Below are 24,997 nucleotides of genomic sequence, written 5' to 3' on the forward strand. Positions count from 1 at the left end.
AAATTCATCATTTGCTCTAATTCGCTCATCTTCATTAGAAAAAATCCTCCTAAAGCATTTAATTCTTTTAGTTGATACTTCTCCATCCACATGAGGAGGCACTCTACCTTCTCTCTCTTGAAGCCATTTTTCACTATAAAATCTTCAAAAATAAGAAAATAAATTCAGAAAATAATAAAAAAAATTATAACAAGAAGATGAGTATGTAAGTTAGAAATTTACCTTGGATTTAATGAATGGGCTAAACAATGAAGGGGAGTGTTGCTCTTTGCTCAACGATCAAACAAGAATTTGATGAACCACATAATAAAAAGGAGAAAACCCATCTGCTTGCTTTCCTTCATGATCAAAAATAACTTGCTTCACCTTTTCAATCATAGAATCCCACAACTCATAAACCAAATGAAGGCATGGTTTGTCTGTATCACAAACTCTGATCATGTCATAAATGAGCCCAGTAAAAGCAATGATGTAATCAACCTTTTCCCACCAATCCTCATCTACCACTTTATCATGAACAAATCTAGCTTTGCCTTGGTCATCTTCTCAGTATTGTGCCCATTGATCACTCATAACCATTGCTTCTAAAGCACGCCTAATAAGTTTAAATCTTTTAAGCATCACAACAATAGAAGCAAAACGAGTGTCAGCAACTGAAAGCGATTTGAAAGGGCTAAACCGATTATAAATTGCAAGCCTCATGGAATGATTCATTATAAAATTCTTGATTTGCAAAGCATCCCCATGGATTTCAGTGATCCAGTGCACACATCATAAGTTTCTTGATTAGTTTCTAAATTTTTTGCTGCACATATATTCTTCAAAGCAAGATTAAGAGTGTGCACAACACAAGGAGTCCAATAAATATGTGGAAACATTTTCTTAATGATTTCTCTAGCACCTTTACAATTTGAAGCATTATCAGTAATGACTTGTACCACTTTTTGATGACCCACCTCATCAATTACTTCTTTTAGCAAATTATCAATAAATTGCTTATCTTTCACTTCACCAGAACAATCTACAGATTTGATAAACATGGGGCCAGACTCAGAAACAACCATAAAATTAATCAAAGGCCTCCTCTGGGGATCACTCCATCCATCACTCACAATACTAACACCCTTTTCTAACCAAGTGCTTTTAATTGGTTCAAGCAACCTCTCTACATTTGTTTTTTCTTGCTGAAATAATGTGGTTCTCAATTGGTTATAACCAGGCAGCATATAACCACCCAAAACATGATTAGCAGCAAAAGAATAAGAACTCACATAATAAGGATTTCTAGTAAAATTAAAAGGTAGACCCCCAGTGTAGAACATTCTAGTAATCTCTACATCTAATTGAGCTCTAGTTTGCAAGTCAAAAGCTCTACCAAGAGGAGAATCATTAACTCTTCTTTTCTTCAAAGCTGCTGAAATACTTGGTTCAGTTATATTCAATGAAGGAACAGAAGTTATACTAATAGGCAAAGAAACTCGCCTAGATTGTGAATTGGTAATTTTGTTTGTTGCCTCATCCTCTTGTTTCCTCATTTCAGAAATACTATTATTCATCACTTCTTTACACACACCAATCCATTTTCCAGTGATTTTCAATAAATGAGCCCTCACTCTAGTATAAGTCCCTTGCTTTTCTTGTCCACAAAAATTGCATATCCATTTACAATTACCCCCTCCTTCTCCAGTTTTCTCAAGTTTAGTTACATATCTCCACAAATGATTAAATTCTTCCTCCCTAGTTTTTGAAGAAGTGGCACTAGTGCTATTTGCTTGGGTAGAATTAGAGTTCGAAGAATCCATTCAAATATTGTCCTATCAAAATGACAAAAAGAAAATGCAATTTTATACAATTTACAAATTATTTAAACAAATTATATACTAAGGATTAAAGCACAATGCAAATTATATATTAGAAGATTAAAGAATTAAATAATAGAATTGAATAAATTGACTATAAAAATTGTTATGAAAAATTTTAATATATAATATACGATACATTAAAACAAATTATATTAAACACATTATATATAAATTATTACAAAAATATAAAATATATTAATATAAAATACAAATTTTGAATGTTGGAATTTTTTTTATTTATCATTAATTAGAATTTAAACTTGAAATTTTATAATTTTAAAAATAACTTTAAAAATATATTTACATTTGTCCTTAATTTCCTTCAAAATGTTGATTGTAAAAATATGGCAAATCTTGAAAATTTTTAGTGAATTTGGGAAAATTTTTTTTTTATCTTTCTTTTAAAAAAAATATATATTTATGATAACTCCTCAAATTTGGTTTGAGAAAAATCTAATTATGGAATATACATTTAGAGAAAAAAAATTGATATTAAATATGATAAATTTATGATTAATTAATGGAATAAAATTGTAATTAATTAATGAAAGTTGCTTAATAAAATTGTTTCACAAAAAAATTAGAAAAGGAAAATAATAAATTAATAATAAGGAAAATAATAAATTAAATAATAATAAATTAATAAAATCCCAATATAAACCTAATACTTCACATTTACAATCGGGAATAGAAAATAGGAAAGGCCATCGTTACCTGTCGACTGTCGTTCCTCCCTTCGGCTGCTGCTGCTTCTTCTTCTTCTTCTGTTGATAAGGATGGAGAGGGCATATCAAAGCGTGAATATGGCAGATCAGAGTGAAAAGAAGAGAAATGTGTTGTGATCCTTACCTGCGCTGCGATCTGCAATGTTGCCGTTGAAGATACTCCATTTCTTTTTCTTTTTCTTCTTCCTTTTCTGTTTGCGAATGTTGTGAAGTGATCGATTTTAACCTACCCATTTTCCTTTTTTTTTTTTTTTTTTTTCTTTAAAGAAACACGTTTCCGATTTCTAATATTTTGAAACGCCCGTAAACGCTTTTCCACCGTGTCGTCGCTTTCCTCGTCGGAAACGTTTTCGACACTGAGAAACGTGACTCAGTGCCGTTTCCGTGCTTCATAGGATATAGCTTGGTAAAAAGGAAACTTTTAGTCAATAATAGCGACTATTAGAAGAAATTATAAGAGTCATCTCATTGATGGTATTACTAAGAAGTTAAGGTGTACATCCCCACTAAAAGGGGAAGTGCAAGCAATGCTTGAAACTATCAAATTGGCTCATAGTATGGGAATGTCGTCAATAGTTTTGGAGTCAAACTCTGTTATCCTTATCTCAGCTCTGCTTAATCCTCACACAGAGCGCTATTGGGAAATTCAATCTATGTTACATGCCATCCGAAGCCTCACTTCATTTTTTTTTTTTAAGTTTCCTACTCTCATATAAGAGCAGCTAACTAGGATGTTGATTGTGTAGCAAAGTTAGCTTTGAAAGCAAACTCCCATGTAATTGGATCCAAGCTGTTCCCGTGAAGCTTGGTTCCTTCCTGAATTTTGACGCCCTATGGACTGTGTAATGCAATATTCATTGCAGATGAAAAAAAGTGATAATTAGTTAATGAAAAAAAAAATATCACTAGTTGTCTTAATACATTTTTAATGTCGCCCCCAACAATTAATTATGACCTCCAAATTAGACACGCTATAAGTAATTATTTAATTAAATAGTTAAAATTCTATTTCACTTTTAAACTCTTAATTATTAATTTAATATTTTTTATGAATATAAATTTAAATTAATAACTTAAAATTATTAGTATAATACTCAAAACTTATATTTTATATTCTTTGTTTAGTTAAAATCTAAAATTTATTTTCATTTATTAATAAATTTCATCATAAAATTTATTTATAAATAAATTTTTTTATTTAGTATAATTTATTAAATATGAAATTTATTTCAAATAAAATAAATTTTCTCTTTGATATAAACACAAAATGTGAATTAATATATTTTTTTTTTCAAAAATATCTTTTTATCCACTGTGACCATGCTCAAGCCTCTCATAATCCAAAACCACTACACAAGAGCAACCAATCACCTTCCTGGTCTTGCCCTTATAATCAATCCTACGCAAACCTGCGTGAAAACCTCAAAATAAGTAGGGGTGTGCAAACGGGTTCGGTTCTGAATCGAATCGAATCAAACTAATAAAATTGAAAATTAAAAATTAAAAATTAAAAATTTTAAAATTCAAACCAAATTGATTAATAAGAGAAAATCGAACCAAATCAAATTGATAAATATCGGTTTGGTTCAGTTTTAAATCGATCAAACAGAAATTTATAAAATTTCATATTTTCAACATTAAATTTAAATAATAAAAACATAAAAACAAAAAAAATTAGAAATCAAAACTCAAAAATCTTAGGGTTCGATTCGATTTTCTTTGATTTCCTTGATATGTATATATTAATAATTTCGGTTCGATTCGATTTTTTTAAATTTTTTATGAAAATAACCGAACCGAATCGATTAACCGAAATTATCAAAAATTATAAATCAAATCAAACTGATTAAATTTTAAAATCAAACAAATTAAACTAAATTAATTCGATTCAATTCAATTTTTCGATTTAAATAAAAAACTGCTCTCCCTGAAAATAAGGCCGTTAGCTAAAGATTTTCGCAGGACTAGCACCAACGCAGTGAGGTGTAGCTACTCTATTTTTGTATAAGTAATGTGAAATGAATTTTAAAAGGGGCATTTTTATCCAATAAAACTTTTAGCATTTTAAAACCAAAATTGAACACAAAATTCTAAAGTTAAATTTATGAATGAATTTTTATTTATATTAAGCATAATATGAATGGATTTATGAATAAATTTTATAATATTTTATAAAATTTATTTATATTAAAAAAATTAAATTAAATAATTAATAAGTTTTATAATTTTTTTAATAAATATAAATATTTACCTATTAATATTCATTTAATGTATCCCATTTAAATGAAAATTTTCAATTTAAATAACAAATTATATGAAAAATTACACTAAATGAATGCAAATCATACTTAATGAATTAAAATTATAATTTTTCATATAAATAAATTATATTAAATAAATTTTAATGAGTATATATTTAATAAAATTTAATGCTGAAGTCCGAATTAGAGTAAATATTAAAAAAAAAATTAAACCAAACACGTTTTAAAATAACCCAAAAAAAAATTATTACTTGTAAACAAACCCAGCCCGAGTACCCGACCATATTTCCCCTCTTTCCTTGAAAGTCCAACTACAAATTGGAGCGAAAGGAACAGCCGACCTGAAAAAAAAAAAAAAAAAAAAAATAATAATAATAAAAAAATCCGTCACCCACGCTTACTTGCATCACCAGATCTCACGACTCATTCTGATTGGCCAAAAGCTACTACGAAAGTCTTCGACCCCGCTCTAGAAAAAGCCATAACAGCGCCTTCCGCCTCGAGGCCGAGTTTGCGAGTGAATTCAAAGCAAGTGAATTTATATTTATAATAAAAATTCCGCATTTAAGCCGTACCCCTCTCTCCCTCGGAGTCCCTGTGTGTGCATATTCTTCGCATCTCTTTAAACATTCTCAGAGAATTCAAGTTCTCGTTTGAGCCTTTAAAATCTTCAACCTTTTGGAATTGGAGTCTCTCGGGTAGCGAGAGAGCAAGAGAAAGTGATAGAAATAGAGACAATTGAGTTCTGGAGGCGTGAACGGTGGATCTGGTTCTGGAATTTCACCGGCGCGGAAGGCAGTCTTGGACAATGCTTGGTTGAGAGAAAGTGGGTTTAGGTGAGATTTTTAATGTGATAAATTTGGTTCAGTTAAATGAGTTTTTGATGGTTTTTCTAGCTCTAAGACTCCAGGTAAGATCTGATCTCTGTCATTCAATCTCTGAATTGGTATTGTTTGTGTGGAACTGCAGACTTTTTTGTGGTTTACTGTTGGAGATCTGATTTGGATTTTGTTTTTCAAATGAAATTGCTTAGCTGTGTTGAATCTGTTGATTGAATGGATCAGAGATGATTCAGCTATTCATGCATGCTTTGTCTCTATCAAGTAAAAACTCTTTTTTTTTTTTTTTTGAAATCTGAAAACGCTCTGTTCTCTATAGATATGTCATGTTTGATTGCAGAATTTCAATCTCTAGATGATTTTGACTTGGAAATCAGGTTTCATATGTTGTTTATTAGTGTTTGCTCATTTCTTTTTCACTTATTGATTGGCAGATTCAGTTTTGTGAAGACTGAGGAGTGTGATAGTAATAGGGGTGAACCAATGAAAAACGGGATGATAGAATGCAGCGTCTGCCATTCGAAATTGGTTTCACCAAATACCAAACCTTTTTCAAGAGCTTATGACCGACATAAGAGCAGGGTATCATCAAAGCAACGTGCCCTTAATGTGCTCTTGGTTGCCAGTGATTGCATCCTAGTCGGTTTACAGGTAACTGATTTTATCCTTGATCTTATTGCGTGAGTTGTTTCATTCAACGTGCAAATGTTTTGTGCTCTTGCTGTACTAGATCTGATTATGACATTCTATGTGGACTCTTTATGTGTTAAAATCGTGGTGTGATTGTGAGTGTTGGTTTCCTAATTCTTTACCCTTTTTTTTATGTCTTCTCTTGTAAATTGAGAAAGGACTTCTAGTTCAACATAACCTCTCTAATATGTTTTCTTAATCCACTTCTGGGTCATACAGAAGTGTTTGATGTGGACGTTGTTTGAGTTTTCTTTGATAAGGTTTAGTTTAAATCTGTGCTTCAACAATTGATTAGTTTGAGAATCAATAATTCAGTCTTTCCAGTCATGTGATGCACTGAGTTACTGATTAAGTGAAAGTTTTGCTCATTATTTAATCCCTGGAGGATTGATTGATACCAGGCTTTTCAAGCTTTAGCCTAGTTACTGTCCTTGCGTGCTAATCAAGTTATATCATGATATTGCTGAATGACTAACCTGATTTCAGGGATTCAAATGTTGAAATTTTAACTATATAATGTTTCTAGTTTTGAGATTTTATTCTATTCTGATTTAGAATGGCCTAGGAACCAATGTGATTTCTTTGGCAATTCTCTTCATTCCTGGATTCTCTTATATATTCAGTTTACTTTTTCTGCCAGCCTATTTTGGTGTACATGTCCAAGGTGGATGGGAAATTCATGTTTAGCCCAGTTAGTGTCAACTTCTTGACAGAAGCTGCAAAGGCTCTATTTGCGATTGTTATGCTTTTGTTCCAGGTACATTTGCTTATTTTTTCCAATTATATGTTTTTTTGTACAATCTTCTTCACTTTCAAGCTTGGGGATGCATGAAGTGAAAGGGCCATTACTTAGCCCAGTAGCAATAATCATTTAAAAATGAGGGTTGGCAACCTCATGCTGATTTGAGATAGATTTTTTGTTGATTCTACAGGCAAAGCATCAGAAAGTTGGAGAGAAGCCTCTTCTCTCATTTTCTACATTTGTACAGGTACTATTTTTCACTATTTTCAAATTTTGATTTAATTTGGAATTAGTAGAATGGTAATGTTGTTATGGTAAATGCTTTTACTATTAGAGACTCCATATTTCCTATAAATACAAAATGCATCTGCTTTCTTAAGTATGGTTCATTTGCATTATCTTTTGGAATTAATCATAAAAGTTGGAGTTAAATTTTTGTTTAGGTTGACGTTTTTCAAGTTGCAAATGAACTGTGCAAACCAAATACCATTTCTTCTCATTTTGGCTTGATTTATGTCAATACTATACAAATATTCTTGTCGCTATATAGGAGATTGTGAAATTTTGAATTTTTTTTTCCTAATTACCTGTGTTGCCCATAGCTTGCTAAATTCTGATTATAGAGTTAAGTGTGTTGGTAATGACCAGACAACGTGATGTTTTGAGGGCCAAACCTCTACTAGGAGAGATTTTAGAGTTGGTATGTTCACAATGACGTAACAGCCAACTTGATTGTCATTATTATAGCAATGAGTTGTGATTGTTTTGCAGGCAGCTCGTAACAATGTTCTTCTAGCTGTTCCAGCTCTTCTATATGCTATCAATAATTATCTAAAGTTCACCATGCAGGTATCATCCTTTTAAAAGATCCTTCCATCTTTGTTTTCTAAATTTAGTACTATAGTACATTTCATTTTGCTACCAGATGTGTGTCAATGTTTTTGACATACATCTGGCTTATACTTGCATCTATGATTTGGAGGTCATGGTTTGAGCCATAGAAACAGCCTCTTTGCAAAGCAAGGGTAAAGCTGCTTACATTAACCCTCCCCAAAGCCCCACAAGTGTGAGATGTTTCATGCATTGGGTCATCCTTTTTGTGTGTCAATGCCATTCATAGGCAATCGCTAAGGTACATTTTAATGTAGGGATGGCAACTTGGACTGGTTTATGGGTTAGAGACTCCAAGGAGGTTTCATCTGCATATCTTGTTGTATACTTTACAAAGAATCGCTGCAAATAAGATTTATCAAATTATCATTAAGATTTAAATAACAAAATGATATTTTCTAAAATTCCCTGTCATCTAAAAGTTAATATTAATAGTATGCAGCAGATTTTTTTTACATTTATTTAGTGATAGTTAGATTACAAAAGCCGCAAATTCATCAATAATCCAATCAATAGAGGAATGACATCCCATGTTTCTTTGTGCCAAACTTTACAATGAATAGTCCTCTAAATATGAAGCTCCTTGTTTACTTTATCATTATGCATGTGGTGGATCCTGAAATTTTCCGTGTTTACACATGCGTGCACTCATATGCATATGATTATGGGTTATGCATGGGCTCCTCTTTGTAGAAGAATGGGTGTCCAAGTTTGAGAATTATCAAATGAGAAACGATATCTACCAGCCTCTTCAACATTGACACAAACCTGATGCAGGTGGAAAAATTAAGGGAAAAAAAATTTAAAATTGCTGTTTGTGTCACTGTAGTGCATTACCGTTTATGATACTGTAGCAGTTTTTAAGTTTTTTTTTTTTTTTAATGTCCTTTTCTAGTCTTTTATGTAATTCTGGGCCTCTGAGATTAGATTTGTTTAAAGGCCTGGATCTCATTTTAGTAGGATTTTTATGATATGAAAAGGGCTATAATAACCAGATGGAGAGAGCAAGCTTTTTTTACGTTTATTAATCAAGCATTTTTGCTGCTTAATTTTTCCGGTTTTTTAACAAGAAAATGAGTTTTTGATATTTTTGTTCTCTCCTTAGAATGCTCTCATACTCTTACAAACTAATTAGGGTTAGGGCTATTAGCCACATCAAAAAGTTTGGTAAATTGATTAAGGAAACTGCTCCACTGGAAAGCCTACAACAAAGTCTAACTGTTTGTCCTTCATTATTAACTCTATCAAATGTCTTTGTTCAAAAAGATAAATAGCTCTTTGTTGCCTGGTCTAGCATCCAGTTTCAGGGTAAGAACATAGCCTTGTAGGTTTTTTTTTTTTTTTTTTTTTTTGAGAATCCACGGAAACTAAAAGGTGAACCTCTTTCATTGAGCTTTTTTTTTTTTTTCTCATTTTAATAATTCTGCTAAAATTAGAGCATGAATTTTCCATTCGGTACTCTTCCAGATTGGCTTTGGCTAAGTGAACCAGTTTTATGAGTAGAAACTTTATGGTCCAGAATGGACTTTCTTGGGTTTAGTCCTTGTATATAGTTGACTTTTACAAAGATTGAGGGCTTAAATTCTTGTTTAAAGTTGATTATTTTAACAATAACCATTTATTTTGCAGTTATATTTCAATCCTGCAACAGTGAAAATGCTAAGCAATCTGAAGGTATTTTACAATTTATTATATTTAGCTATTGGTGACACAGTGATATTATGTGTAATACAGTTGCTTGTCTGTAGATTTCATTTTAGCGCATAAGCACTATAATTTGATCTCTTGTGGGCTTCTAATTTTTATTTCATTTTCATTATAGTACTTTATTTGATTTTAAATGGTTTTTGCTCATTTTTATGCATTTTTCTGCCAAAAAAGTTAGGGTTTTCATAGTAAATATGCAGCATAATATGTTTGTGTTGCCAGGGGGCATTCGCCTTTTACTTTATTTGGATGGCAAAAATTAAATATATTATTAAAATTGATCACATAAATAATAAAACACTGCAATTTTTTAGCTTGGACGCAGGTAAAGTGTAATGGATTTGAATGTAGGAAAATTGTGCCTAAAATGGTAATTTCATTGGTAAATAAGTGCAGTGCTATAAAAACTCTTTGGCATTTATATTTGTTGCATGTTGAACTGAGATGAACAAATATACTTGCGAAAGAGTTTTTGCAGCGCAGTGCAATGCCAACCCTGCTCTTATTTACCACTGCTCTAATCCACATGTGAGAGTTTGGCCAAGAAGACTATTTTGATGCCTTATCCAAGTTTCTTTCCTTTGTCTAATTAATCGACGTCTTCATATGATAACATATGCTGAAAAGCTATAATTATTCTATTAACTGAGTTTTATAGAAATGCTTATAATTTTCTTACAGGTTTTGGTGATTGCTGTGTTGCTAAAGATAATAATGAGACGCCGATTTTCTGTTCTTCAGGTTACTTTCAAATTCTAACTTATTTATAATGACCAAGCCTGGCATTTTCAGATTCATGGAGATTCATCAATATAAACTTTTTAGGTCTTATTTTGAGTATTTAATATTCAATGCCAGTTGCTGTTTATTCCCCAACTTATTTATGGTTTTGTGACAGTGGGAGGCTCTTGCTTTGTTGCTCATTGGGATTAGTATAAATCAGCTGCGTTCTTTACCTGAAGGTAGTACTGCAATGGGCCTTCCAGTTGCAACGGGTGCATATGTTTACACACTTATATTTGTAAGTGAGTATGTATGTTAATGATAGTTTAGCTACTTTATTTAACACCTCAAGGATTGGCTGTACAAGCAGTTTGGGTTCTTTTTTTTTTTATGTAAGATTTTCTACTTAAAACATTTTTGTGCATATGGAAGCTTACTTATGAGTTTACAGGTAACTGTTCCATCGTTGGCCTCAGTCTACAATGAGTATGCTCTGAAGAGCCAATATGATACAAGCATATATCTTCAGGTGATATGTTAGGATTGAGCCCCTTTTTTTTGAATCAAGGAAATTATTTGAGATTTTGGGTATTCAAGTTATTGTCTTTTACTTAATATTACCATCCAAATCTTTGCTATGACTGTTTCTCCTATATTCTAATAGCAGAAGGCTTAATATCTATTTCTACCTTTAATCTGGGAAGGGCTACCTTGCGAGGTTTTTATCATGTGCTTTTAATGATAAGGAATTTAGCCTATACTGAATGATAGGGGCTTGGCTTGGAAATTTGAATCCCTCTTGTATTAAATGCATGAAAGTTGAGAAATATGCCTTGAGTTATTGAATTTATGTGCTGATAATTGAATTCGGTATGATATAATTTTGACTATATATTTTTGGCATTCAGAACTTATTTTTGTATGGATATGGTGCTATCTTCAATTTTCTAGCAATATTGGGAACCGCCATTGTCAAAGGTATGGGTATTGATATCTATTGTTGTTGAGAACAATGTCTTGAATTGTATTTGGTATCCTGTGTTTGATGTACTGCCATCAGTTTAATTTGCTTTTCATTTACTCTCTACTTGTGTTTATTTGGAATCAGCTTTCTACTCAACCTAATTTGCTTGCAAATAATGGGAAAGACATATAATTATGAATTTCTAATTTTGACAAAATACTTGAGTGCTATGTGGCGTGGAAACAGAAACGCGGATCAGAAATGGACACGGGAAACCGTTTTTTCAAAAATATAGCAAATGGAAACGTGAAGGAAATGTGTACATATTAAAAATATAGGGGTATATTTATAAATAAATAAATACATACATATTTATATCCAACCTCAAATCATGAAAGATATCAAACAATAAATAAAGTCCAAATCAACATTCAACCATATCAAAAAGAAAAAACATTAAGATAAAATACAATCAACAATCTATTGAAATCAAAATAAAATATCTGCTGTTTTGGAAGGTTGAAACAATTATGAAACAAGTGTTTCAAATGAAGTCTAGTATTTTTTTTTTTATATAGATAATTAAATTCATTAATAGAAATGGCTTAAACAACCTAATACATGAAGGCACCAAAGTGGCCTTAAAAAAGGCCCTACGAATACAATTCCACCGGTTCCAGAATACTAAATCCAAACCCAAACACAAATGGAGCCCTAAGACCCTGGCAAATCAACCCACAGAATTCAACTTGAATCAAAGAGGCAGAACAGAGGTGGCTTGCTGAAATGAAGAGCTCCATGACTGGGCAGCAGCCAGAGATGAAAAAAAAAATACCACCAGTACGAGCAAGAGAAGCTTCCGTCAGTAACAGTTTCTTCTTCTTCTTCTGTCTATGCAGCAGCCTTGTTCTGTCTGTCTGCATTTTTAACCTAAAATTATATATATATTTTTAAAACAAATGCGTTTTTTTTGTTGGAAATCCATTTCTAGCTTTCAAAATTTAGGGACAGAGCACTGAAACACCTACTTGTCGTGTCTTGCCGTTTTCATGTCAGAAACGTTTCCGAATGGGGAAATGTCAACCCTTGTCGTTTCCATGCATTACAGCTTGAACACAAGAACTGTTACTGAAGACAACTTTATAGTTACCGCATAGAACTTGGTTTTTATGAGTTCTCCATTAAAATGCACTCGATTTTCTGTGTTAAATGGAATAGGAATGCACAAGGTGCTTGAGTTTTGGGTAAATTTCAGCTGAGAAAAAATATATTTCAAAGGAAATACTTCCGTAATATTGTGGCATTTCTTTTTTCCATCTATCTTTTATTTTTTTTTGGAGCTAGGAACTATGAAGTTTTAGTATTCATCGTTCCTTTCCAACTACGGGTTGTAACAATGCAAGTTTGTTCCAAGTTTTAAGCTATTATTCTTCAGGGAAAATGGCTCCTTTGCAACCCAATTATCTATTTTTCTGTTTGGCTAGCTTTAGAAAAGTACCATTATCTATCATTTTACTACATTCATGGTCATGCAGTAACAATTGCTAAATAAATTTAATACAGATATGCATTTATGGTATTCCTATTCCATCCTTTGCTCATTGTTATTCTTTTCGTAGATTTTTGATTGCATAGGCAAATGTGGCAAATGTACTGTTCAACCACTGATGCCTTATGTATATTTATAATGGCTTATCATATAAAGGCTCACATGTGTTTCTTTTTGCAACTTAGAAAACCTGAAGAACATCTGCACTCGAGCATAACTCTAATGTCTTCCAAAGTGATGGGGTATTTAATTAACTAAATTAATCATATCATTATTTGTAATATTGAATTTAATGGGTTTAGTATCATGTCTCTAAATATTTCCACACATTTATGAATTCCCATATAGTTGTCATTCCGTGGAAGCTCAAATAATTGTGCACTATCAACTTGGAAGGACTTCTACTTGTTTCAAGAATCTGATTTTGATTATATTGTTGTTTCATTATCAATGTAAAAACTATCCTGGAATTGAAAATGTATGACTAGGAAATACACCCTTGCTGATAATTTTGTTGCATTTTGTTGATGTGATTGTTATATCAAACTTAAAAGTTGTGGATTTGACATCTAGATACTGAATGTTGCAGGTCCCAGTAGCTTTGACATCCTGCAAGGTCATTCAAAGGCCACCATGCTTCTAATATGTAACAATGCAGCCCAAGGAATATTGTCCTCTTTTTTCTTCAAATATGCAGGTCCACTCACTGTGATTTTTTCTGTAATTTCCTTTTCATGTGATATATTTATGTCTGAATTTATTAAAAATTCTGTTGGAAAATTTGATCTTACATGTCTCCTTTTTGTGAACTATGGCATAATACCTTTCTGATTCCTCACTGACATGGATTGCGGGCGTCATTTGGTTTGCTCAGATGCAATCCTGAAGAAGTACTCTTCAACAGTTGCCACAATCTTCACAGGCATTGCATCAGCAGCAATGTTTGGTCATACTTTGACCATGAATTTCATGTTGGGAATTTCTGTTGTGTTCATCTCAATGCACCAGGTGACTCTAGAAGATGATTACTTAATCGATTGATCATTTAAAGTGTACTTTTGAGATAAAAGAATTTTTAATTTCCTTTTTCTTTGGGCTTCATTTCTCTATTCAGTTTTTCTCATCACTATCAAAAGTCAAAGAGGAACAGCAGAATGGGGTGGTGGAACTAATGGATGTTCAAGACGGGCAGAGGTATTTGTCCTCTTATTATATTCATCTCATTTGCGTCCATCATTTTAACAATTGCAAGCAAGTTGCTTCATAATGGAGGGACTAGTCCTCCTATTCCTTTCATTTTCTTGCTAGAAAATTTCTGCTATTTTCCTCCTGAAACCAACGTAAAATGCCAAACTATCTATTGTAGTTTTCTCAAGTTGAATATTCTTCAAAATAGTTTGATTTAATCATTTAACTACCAAATATATTGAATTTTTTATTCGTGGATAGAATGATGGAGAATTTTAGACAAACAATTATTTAGTGTATTGTTTCCTATTCAGGTCAAAAGATTCAATCATAAACATGGCAGCTGGAGCAAATGAAGAGGTGTGAATCTTCAATTATCCTGTTTTGCACAGTTTTAGTGATCTACTCAAATCTGACTAGAAATTCTTTCCTCTCTCTCCAGATTACTCATCGTGTAGGACATGATGAGAGACAGCCTCTACTTCCCACCTAGAAATTAGTCATGCCTGTTACGTTAGAAAGGTTTGACATTATAAAACCATTTATCTTTTCTAACTGTTGTTTACTGGATGCTGAAGGTCGTGTTTTCCATCAAACTTTATTTCAGGATTTTTCTTGGAAGGAATTCTTTTGGCAGGACTTATCGGACTAGGGAGGAGATAAGTCGGTTGTCAGAATCACAAATAAACATCAATTTTTTCAAAGAATTATTTTTCGCATTTGATATCCATTTCCTGCTTCTTTAATTCTTCCTACCAAGTGGGTACTCCAAGTTTCCATCATGCAGATCATCTGGGTTTTCGCTACGGGAGACTTAGAGATTAGCAACAAATGGTAACTGGATACCAATACCAATGTTCTATTACTAGTTTTACCTTTATTCTTTGTCTCAGAAATCTCTTTATAGGATTAGCGCTCAGATCTTTATGTGAGGCTACGGTTAAAAAAAGAGAGAAAAAACCCCATTTTCTTCATACTGAACCTGAAAATGCTATTTAAATGTACTGACTCACTTAAAACATTCAATTATCCAGTTAAAAAAAAAAAATACTGGGATTCTTTGTTTCAAGCAATATATTTCCTCACTGAATTCATTGCCTCTCATCTTTTTGTTTGAAAGGAAGCACTATAGGAGTAAAGAATTTGGGAATGTGGATACCACATAGAACTCCTATTGCAACACTATCCAAAGCCCAATGACTTTCATGCTTTTTTTCATATCAGATTGGTGTTCACTGAAATATTCATCATTACGCTTATAAAAAAAAAAAATCTGAATTGTTATAAAGTTACAATTAGTGCACTGTGCGATGTGATCATTATCATATAGTGTTTTTTATATTTGTATTTAATTTATTTGAGATGTTTTAAAAAATATTTATAAAAGTAATTATGAAAATATAAAGAAATTAAATATGAAAAATCAATATAAATTAAAAAAAATAAAGATAAGATGCCAATAAAATCTGTATAAATAAATTCTTATAAGATAAAGATTATCTTAGTGTTATTTGTGTAAATTGTTTATCATCTTTTTCCAGTATTTTGATTACCAAAATATCATTTGGTAAATTTAAGAGAGAGCTTCGATTGGGCATTATATCTTCTATCTGCGTTAGAAGATTACCTCCTAATTTGATTTTTGATGTATGACATTGGTTATATAATTTGTAACTATGATTCTTAATTTTTAATTATTATTAGAAATTTGGTACATGATTTTATTTATAGTGGACAATAAAAATATAACTTTGATTTATATAATTTATAGTTATAACTCTTAATTTTTTTTTAGTATTAATTAAATTATAACTATTGTTATAAAATTTTCAAATGAATGAGAGATAAAATGTTTAAGAAAACAAAGGAAAGAGGAAATTTTGTTATTAAATTCTTGATGTGGCTTTCTTTTTATGCCAAATGGTGCTAATATAAAAAGCTACATGGCAGCGTGATATCAACCTATTTTAGTTCTCAGCTTGATAGGTATTTATTTATAAAGATGGCCTGTCATTTAGTTGCAGCTGCAAACTTTTAGATTTAAAAAGAAAAATTCGTAATAAGGTTCCATTTATTTTGTTGAAAATATTTAAAAATATTTTCTATATTTTTTAATATTTGAGATATTAAAAAAAGTCAACAAAAAATATTTTTATTGTAAAAGAAAATAATTATTTTTAAAATTTTAATAATTTTATTAAAATATATTAATCTATATTTAATAATTTAAATTTAAAATTTTTCAATTTGATACAAAAAATAAATTATTAATAAAATAAATTTCTAGAAATTAAATTATTAATAAAATAAAACCTTAAATTGTTTTCATATTAAAAATAAAGATAATGACATCTTAGTCATTTTACTGTATTTAAAGATAACTTAATGGAATTGTAATGGTAAGAATTAAATTTTAAGTTTTATCAAATTTTAAGATTTAAATTATTTAATTTTAAAAAAATAAAAATTAAATTATAAATTTTATAAAAACTTAAGAATTAAATTATAATTTTATCCATTTATAAAAGATGAAAAAGAATCCATGCATCGAATGTCATTCTAATAGAACGTCCATCGACAACCCTCCAATAAATATGCTTAATAAGCACCTCCTAACCTTGAAGAATACTATGCCAACATAGCTTTGATTATATCAAGAGAGGCCAACATTGTAGTAAATAATAATTTAATCTTTTTTCACTATCATCTTTATATTCTATGTCCTAGATTTAAATAACAATAATCAATGATAAAAAATTTAATGGAGCTTAATCATAGAATAAATTATAGTAAACATAATAAAAAATACAAAAAAAAAATTCAACTATTTTATGTTTCAAAACTAAAACAGTTATGTAGTTCTAGCTGTTTCATGGAAATATTTTTTGTATTTTTTAAAATTTGAGACATTTGAAAATAAATTAATTAAAATTTTTTTATTAATGAAAAAATTAAGTCATTTTCTTATTTTTAAAAGAAAAAGTCATTTTAACAATCGTATTAAAATGTGAAAATATTTACATATATAAGTTATTTTTCAAAGTCGTAGTCTGTAAATATATTATACTAATATTTAGTAAAAAGAAAATTTGACTCCATTTTATATTATATTATAAAATTAGTGCAATATGTATATTACAAATTATAGTGGTGAAGCAATTATGTAGTTTCATATTTTGGTGGGATAATTTTCCCACTAGCCATTATACTAGTGTTTTGCATGTACTTATTAATAAATTTTTAAATATTTTTAATAATTTTATTATTATTAATTTTATTTTAATATTTATTAATTGAGGTATAATGATCTAGTTTATATTTTATTTTTTATTATATTTGTTCATACATTTTTAAATATATTTTTATCATACTAGCCTATACATAAATTATCCAATTTTTTTTGTTAATTATTATTTTCCTTATATTTTACCTCTTTTCAGGTTACTTTATCAAAAAAAAAAATTTTTTTTAATACATCTAATACAAATTTGATGGATTTTAACGACTATTAAATCAAATATTTTATTAAAATTTATATAAATTAATTAAAAAATATATATAATAAATGCATGAATCTATATTCAAATATGTAATATAATGATTATTAAAATAAGTTCAAACTTTCTGAATTTAAACCCTTCCTTTTTATTTTTCTTAAATTATAAATCATTTTTTTAAATAATAATTTATTTAATTTTATAAGTATATTCCTATTTAATATACATTCAAAAAATAAAATATATTAATTTCAATAACAATTTTGTAATAACTCGAATTTTTAAAATATTAATTTTATATTTTTATATATATAGTATTTTAATATTATTTTAATATTATCTAAATAATTTATAATTCTTGTAAAACTTTGGTTTATATGTTTTTAATATTATTTTTAAACATATTTTATAAATTATTTAATAGTCCAATTTTAATTGAAATGGTTATTTTTATAAATTAATGTTAAATCAATTATTAAAATATATTTATTTCATTATTTTCAATCTTGGTTTTAAGGTTTGATTAAATTGTTGTTAATTTAATTCAATTATTATTATTATTATTATTATTATTATTATTATTATTATTGTTGTTGTTGTTGTTGTTGTTGCTATTTAAATATACACAAATTTGCAATTGGGACCCAATTGAAAAAGAATTTTTTGACTCAATTAAATGAACCCAAAAAGTTCGAGGACCAATAGTGTAATTAAAAGATTAAAAAAAAGAACTCAAAACGCAGTGTTTCCCTTCCCGTCCTTAAAACCAAGATTGAAAATAATGAAATAAATAATATTACAATTGTTATTAATTTAATTCAATTATTATTATTATTATTATTATTATTGTTGTTGTTGTTGTTGTTATTTAAATATAGACAAATTTGCAATTGGGACCCAATTGAAAAAGAATTTTTGGACTCAATTGAATGAACCCGAAAAGTTTGAGGACTAATAGTATAATCAAAAGATAAAAAAAAAAAAACTCAAAATGCACCGTTTCTTTTGTCTCTCTTACTTCCCTCTCTCTTCCTCCCTGATGCCCAACTTCCCCTCCCTCTTTGTTTTCGCGAGCTAAGAGGAAAACCAACCGCCGTTTGGCACCACTAACCACCCCCTCTACCTCTGGCAAGCCTTACCTTTACTTAGCCGGTAGCTACCTTGCAACAGCGAAAAACGGTGGGTTTTTTCCCTCTAATCGCGCGTAGCCAATGAGAGAGAAAGTGGTTTTTTTTGCCGTTCCGGCTATCCTCTGGCCACCCCATCGGTCCGGATTGACGCCTCTTAGCCTAGGGAAGAGTTTTCGACTAGTGGCAGTCCCTATGGTGGCCAGATTCACACAAATTGTGGAGAGAGAAAATGGGTATAACAACACTTTTTCTGCCACTTTGGATCGAAAATCCGAGACCACCAATTGACTCAGGGCGACGAAACCTTCAAGATGGGACAGGCCCTGCTTCGATCGGACACCGTTTGAAAAAGGCGATTATCGAATGGCCCAAATCGCTTGATGAGATTTTCAGGCCTTTTCAATTCTCAAAAATTAAAAATAATTTTACGATAATTATTGATAATTTTTGGGCTTAATTTAGGTGTGATCAGATAGGTGATATCTCACCGGCCTCGGGACCAAGTTTTTGACCCGGTCCTGGTGTCCGATGGACTGTCCCAGAAATGGGTCATGTTTACAGTCGATCCTAGCATTTTAAGACATTCCGGACGCATTCCAGGTGTCAAAATTGGCACAGGTAAACCCGAACTCTAAGTTGTTCATTTTTGCCTAATACCTGATTTAGAATAAAATTCATAAAATATTCACAGGTTATTAGAAAATTATGATTCTTATTGCAATAGATTTATAACCTTGTTAAGGACCGTGGGACAAAATTTTAGAATTTTTAGAGCTCGTTTGAGTGATTTTTGCTAAATGTTAGTTTTAGGGACTAAAACATATATTTTTTTTTAATTTTGTGAGAATTGCCTGGTTTGGAGGACTCAGGAGGGGCCATGTGATGTTAATGGTGTAACACCCAAAAATTTTAAATTTTATTATTTTATGAGTATTATGGATATTTTAATTTTATTTAAATTTTAAGAAATTATTTGAGATTTTTCGGATTTTAAAAATCAGGTTCGATTTTCTGAAAATATAAACTTTGATGATTTTTAAAAATTAATTTAAAGATCACGTGGCAAAACTAAAAATATATTTGGAGCCTACGGATTTTTCTAAGTTTTCTAAAAATTTTTTGAAATTTTTGGACCTCGTTTTCGATCCCGAGACAGAGTAAAAATTTAAAATTTTGTATCCTAAATCGAACCAGTCGAATCGAACCGGACCGGATCGGACTGGTCGAATCGGACCGGTCTTCTTCTTTTTCTTCCTCCTCCCCGCGCGCGTCCGACCTCCCTCCCTTTCTCTCTCTTTTTCTCTCTCCTCCCTCCTCCCCTTGCGGCGCCCACCCCCAGCCGTCCCAACCCATCGGCCGCCGCCTGGAACGCCGGAAAACGACGCCCGAAGTGGAGCAACGCGCGCGCGCGACCGTTTGCCTGTTCGGCCAAAATCAGGCCGATCCCGCCACCAATCGGACCTGGTCTTGTGTCTAAACTCATCTACTAGTCGAGAGCTTTCCATAGACACCAAGAACACCGAAATCCATCAAGCGGTTTGTCCAATTTTTGCCCGAAAAGTTTTAGCCCATTTTGACTTCGGGCTAGATTTCTCGCAAACCGTGAATCCCACGAGAAAACCGAGAGTGCCAGAGCGCTCCACTCGTCGAGAGCTTCGCGGCGACATAAATTTCGAATTTTTTCGACACCGTTTTTCGGTGGGTCCCACGGAACTGCGCAGTGTCTTTCCGAGCATTAAATGAGCTTAGAAAATTCTGAAAAATTTATGTACTAACCCCCGTGTTGTGGGCTTCATGTAGGTATCCTCAATTCGCGAAAATTCGGCGATTGACCGGATGCAGTGAATTTCCGCATGCACGAACGTTCTGGAAAAGTCTCCGAATTGGACCGAGGTTTTGGCTACCTGCCCAATATCAGACATCCCGAGTGCGTTCCCGAAGTCGGAATCGGCATAGGTAAACCCGAACCTTGCTTTTTCGTAATTTTCTAGTGCTTAAATAGGATTAAAAATCCATAAAATATTCTTGGTAGCTCGAAAAATTATGATTCTTTTTGCAATAGCCTAGTAATATGGTTAAGGACCGCGGGGCAAAGTTTTAGAATTTTTAGAGCTTATTTGGGCAGTTTTTGCAAAAATGATCAATTATAAGGACTAAATTGAAATTTTACATATTGTGATGGATGACTGATTTGATGGGCCCAGGAGAGGCTGTGTGATGTGATTGAATTGTGGATATATGGATTGTGAGTATAGAAGTGTGTTTTGAGCCCTTTTGCAGGTTGGATAGGTCCTAGGTATAGGGGAGACTCTGCCGGATTTTCGGCACGACTTAGGACGTATTTGGTCTTTTTCTTTGTTTGTATTGAGTCAAATTTATTAAATGATTGTAATAAAATTGTCAGGTGAGCCGGGACAACCTTCTTCCTCCGCCGCCTCGGTGACCAATCACAAGTCTGTGAGTAAAATATTAATTTTAAATGTAATTTCGATATTATTATATGTTCAAGCATGCCCATGCATCACTTATATGCATATATTTATGTAGTTAAACTCTAGGCACGATTTATGTTGCATTCATAACTGTTAGCGTGCCATGGATGTTGTTGTGGTAATTTGGAGCAGTGTGCGTGCGTTGGCGTGCGTGTGATGAGGTGTGGACTATGGATAGGACGGGTAGACACGGCTTGAGATCTTCGCTGGGACCCGGTCCTTCTGGGTAGACACGGCTTGAGTTCTTCGCTGGGACCCGGTCCTTCGGGGTAGACACAGCTTGAGTTCTTCGCTGGGACCCCGATTTGGTTATTAAGTGGAAGTCCGAGCTGAGTTCTTCGCTGGCACAGTTGGAATTAAGAGAGCTGTATAGGGGATCAGCTCCCATATATATATGATTGATATTGCTGGGTGCGTGAGTGCTCCAAATTACCTTTTGATGTTATGATGTGAATATGTTGTTGATGTTGCATTTCACTCTACAAGGTGCATTAGTTTTAGATAGTTATAGAGATTATGGTTAAAATTGATATTTTACTCTCTGAGTCGAACGCTCACTCCTGTTCAATATTTTTCCAGGCCACAGGAGGATATTTTTGAGGTTAACCTGCTTTCTTCCTCGCAGGTCGATTATTAATGTTTGTATAACTTGTTAAATCTTAGAATTTCCGCATGTGTTAGAAATGTTTATTTGATTTGGGTCTGTAAACTAAATTATTATTTTGGACCTGTAAACTTAATATTCTATGCATGTTTGACGGATTGGATGAGGGAGCTGAGCTCCCATTTATTTTTATGCTGATGAGTATGTGGAGGGTGATCTGAGCTCCCCAATTGATTATTTATTGTGTTTACAGGTCGGGTGAGTCAAAAACTCCCCGTTGAAAGGTCCACTTTATAGCCGAACTCTGTCCGGTTGATTTCTTGAAATTGGGCCCAAATGGGCCTTAGAGTTGGGTCAAGGAATAGTTAGGCTTACTACGGGCCTCGGGGGCTTTAGGCTGGCCCAGGTCGTAGTGCCGGTCAGGCCCTTGGGTTGGGTCGTGACAAATGTGGTATCAGAGCTTAGGCTCCAGATTCTTAGGGAATGTTTGTCTAAAGTGTTGGGAAGAGTCTACTAGGAGTCACATGCGGAAAATAGGGTCCACATTCGTCTTGCATTGTCATCTTTGCTTCTAGTTTCTGCTCCATATATTGTGTATAAATATGAGTCTATAGAGCTGTGTAATGTGCAGTTTTGAATTTTGTGGGCTAATGCTGCTGAATTTCAGGAAAATGCGTAGAAGCAGGAGAGCTGCCACTGCACGATAACTGGATGTGCCTGACGAGGTGTCAGCACAGGATGAGGCGCCTGCCCCGAGGAGGCGGGGTAGGAGGCCTAGAGCTGCTCAAGTAGAAGAGCAGCTGCCACCAGTACAGGATCAGTCTTTTATGGCACAGGGTCCCATGGACCCCATGGCAGCTACTCTAGCTGGGTTGCAGAGGACCATCGATATGATGGCGCAGTATATGGTCCACCCTCCACAGCAGCAGCAGTCCACCGCACCAAGAGGGGAACCTTACAAACAGATAATCAATTTTAAGAAATTGGTGCCTGGTACTTATGATGTGTCAGATGATGCATATCGGTTTTTGGATTCCTGCAGACAGGCAGGAACAGAATTGCAGTTGACTGATAGAAGACTAATAGAGTGTATACAGCATGTCATGGGGCCTATGCCTAGACAATGGATGAATGACTACGTGTTACCTCGGATGGAGGGTTTGTCGTGGACTCAGTTTGTGGAACTTTTCATCAATCGGTTTGTGCCAGAAAGCTTCAGAGATCAAAAACAGTGGGCCTTTGAGGCCTTAAGACAGAATGGCAGGTCTGTAGATGAATATGCTACAGAATTTCTGGAATTGAGCAGATATGCCCCTACAGCGGTAGCTACAGAAACTATGAAGGTGAAGAGATTCCTAAAGGGGCTTGACAGGAGGTATGCAAACCTGGCCATGATGTCTGATCAGTCTTTTGATGTGGTAGTTGATCGAGCCAGACAGATAGAGATTAGCTATGCTGTGGATGACAGCGGAAGAGCAAAGAAAAACAGAGCAGAGGGTTCTTCAGGTGTTCCCCACATGGCTACTACAGATAGTGGTGGCCAAACTAATTACAGAGGAAGAAGTAGAAATAAGAGGAGTGGTTTCAGACACAAATCCCGAGGGTTCAGACCAGGGTACGGATCCAGCAGTGGTCACAGCTCGGGGTATAGCAGTTCTGGGTCTAGTTCAGGATCCTCCTTGGCACCTTGTGCACAGTGTGGAAGAGGACATTCAGGACCTTGTATGATGGGTTCAGGAGTATGTTTCAGGTGTGGCCAACCAGGTCACTTTGCTAGGGAATGCCCCGTATTTAGCGAGCCACAGATGGGGTCATAGGGTTCTATTGCAAATGTTCCTCGTCAGTTGTATCCGGGTGCTTCCAGCATGGCAGGCAGTCAGTTCAGTGGCCAACAGGGCCGAGGACAAGGGGGACGTGGATTTGGAGGCAGATCAGGAGGTAGAAGTTAGTATCAGGGTTCTGCCACTCAGGGTAGGGGTCAAGCTCGGGTTTTCACCCTGACCCACCAGGATGCTCAGGCTTCCAATGCAGTTGTGGCAGGTATTCTTCTGGTCTGTTCCTATGAGGCTCGTGTTTTAATAGATCCGGGTGCTACGCACTCATTTGTCTCCCCTGTGTTTGCCATGAGGTTGGGTAGAAACCCTACAACTTTAGAATGCCCTTTGTCGGTAGCTACCCCACTTAGTGACAACATAGATGTAGATATGATTTTTCCGGGTAGCCCAGTAGTAGTGGATGGAAAGATCCTCCCAGCAGACTTGGTTCCTCTACCAGTAATGGATTTCGATGTAATCCTGGGGATGGATTGGTTGTCAACTCACTATGCCACTTTAGACTGCAGGAACAAAAAGGTGTATTTCCACATACCTGGTGTGGAAGAGTTTAGCTTTGATGGTGACAGGAGCGTGGCTCCATATAATTTGGTGTCAGCAATTAGTGCTAGAAAAATGTTGAGGCGTGGATGTCAAGGATATTTGGCATTGGTGAGAGATACATCTGTAGAAGGTGTCAGCATGGAAAATGTTCCTGTTGTCAGAGAATTTATGGATGTCTTGCCACCAGAAGAGCTTCCAGGATTGCCACCAGGAAGGGAAATAGAGTTTTGCATTGATGTTGTGTCGGGTACAAACCCCATATCAATGCGCCTTACACGAATGCACCAGCAGAATTGAAAGAGCTGAAGGAGCAACTACAGGAGCTTTTGGACAAGGGTTTCATACGACCGAGCACTTCACCCTGGGGCGCTCCTGTGCTATTTGTAAGAAAAAAAGATGAGTCATTGAGGTTGTGTATTGACTACAGACAGCTGAACAAGGTGACTGTGAAGAACAAGTATCCACTTCCTCGGATCGATGATCTGTTTGATCAGCTCCAAGGAGCTAGATTCTTTTCCAAGATAGACCTACGATTAGGCTACCATCAGTTGAGAATCAGGAATGAGGACGTGTCCAAAACGGCATTCAGGACAAGATATGGTCATTATGAGTTCTTGGTGATGTCTTTTGGACTCACTAATGCACCAGCAGCCTTCATGGATTTGATGAACCGGGTGTTCAAGCCATTTTTGGACCGTTTTGTCATCGTATTCATAGATGACATTTTGGTATACTCTCAGATCGAGGAAGAACACGTG

The 24,997-nt window shown here is 33.5% G+C and overlaps 2 protein-coding genes across 5 annotated transcripts; one reads left to right on the forward strand and one right to left on the reverse strand.

Moving 5' to 3' along the window:
- Positions 1-713: 713 nt before the first annotated feature.
- LOC131182992 (uncharacterized) lies at positions 714-1,802 on the reverse strand. The gene has a single exon (XM_058152585.1). It carries the CDS (start codon positions 1,800-1,802, stop codon positions 714-716), a length of 1,089 nt encoding a protein of 362 aa, XP_058008568.1.
- Positions 1,803-5,359: 3,557 nt separating this feature from the next.
- LOC110635768 (CMP-sialic acid transporter 2) lies at positions 5,360-15,245 on the forward strand. Of its 4 annotated transcripts, none has more exons than XM_021785215.2 (16): positions 5,360-5,684; positions 6,122-6,338; positions 7,018-7,134; positions 7,310-7,366; positions 7,891-7,968; positions 9,640-9,684; positions 10,399-10,458; positions 10,616-10,738; positions 10,892-10,969; positions 11,349-11,418; positions 13,543-13,650; positions 13,828-13,961; positions 14,068-14,147; positions 14,456-14,501; positions 14,584-14,663; positions 14,749-15,245. In XM_021785215.2, the coding sequence occupies exons 2-15, from the start codon at positions 6,171-6,173 to the stop codon at positions 14,632-14,634; spliced, it is 1,215 nt and encodes a 404-aa protein (XP_021640907.2). In that variant the 5' UTR covers positions 5,360-5,684; positions 6,122-6,170; the 3' UTR covers positions 14,635-14,663; positions 14,749-15,245. The 4 variants fall into 4 exon arrangements, with proteins under 4 accessions (XP_021640907.2, XP_057999850.1, XP_057999836.1 ...); XM_058143853.1 differs by lacking the exon at positions 5,360-5,684 and adding an exon at positions 5,865-5,931; XM_058143863.1 differs by lacking the exon at positions 5,360-5,684 and adding an exon at positions 5,932-5,951.
- Positions 15,246-24,997: the final 9,752 nt, after the last annotated feature.

The sequence above is a fragment of the Hevea brasiliensis genome, chromosome 1 (assembly GCF_030052815.1).
Source record: "Hevea brasiliensis isolate MT/VB/25A 57/8 chromosome 1, ASM3005281v1, whole genome shotgun sequence".
NCBI classification, from domain to species: Eukaryota; Viridiplantae; Streptophyta; class Magnoliopsida; order Malpighiales; family Euphorbiaceae; genus Hevea; species Hevea brasiliensis.

Coding starts and splice junctions, on each gene's coding strand:
- LOC131182992 (XM_058152585.1), bottom strand. CDS start 1,802: ATGGATTCTTCGAACTCTAATTCTACCCAAGCAAATAGCACTAGTGCC.
- LOC110635768 (XM_058143853.1), top strand. Junction 7,135..7,309: donor TTGTTATGCTTTTGTTCCAG/GTACATTTGCTT, acceptor TTGATTCTACAG/GCAAAGCATCAGAAAGTTGG. Junction 7,367..7,890: donor CATTTTCTACATTTGTACAG/GTACTATTTTTC, acceptor ATTGTTTTGCAG/GCAGCTCGTAACAATGTTCT.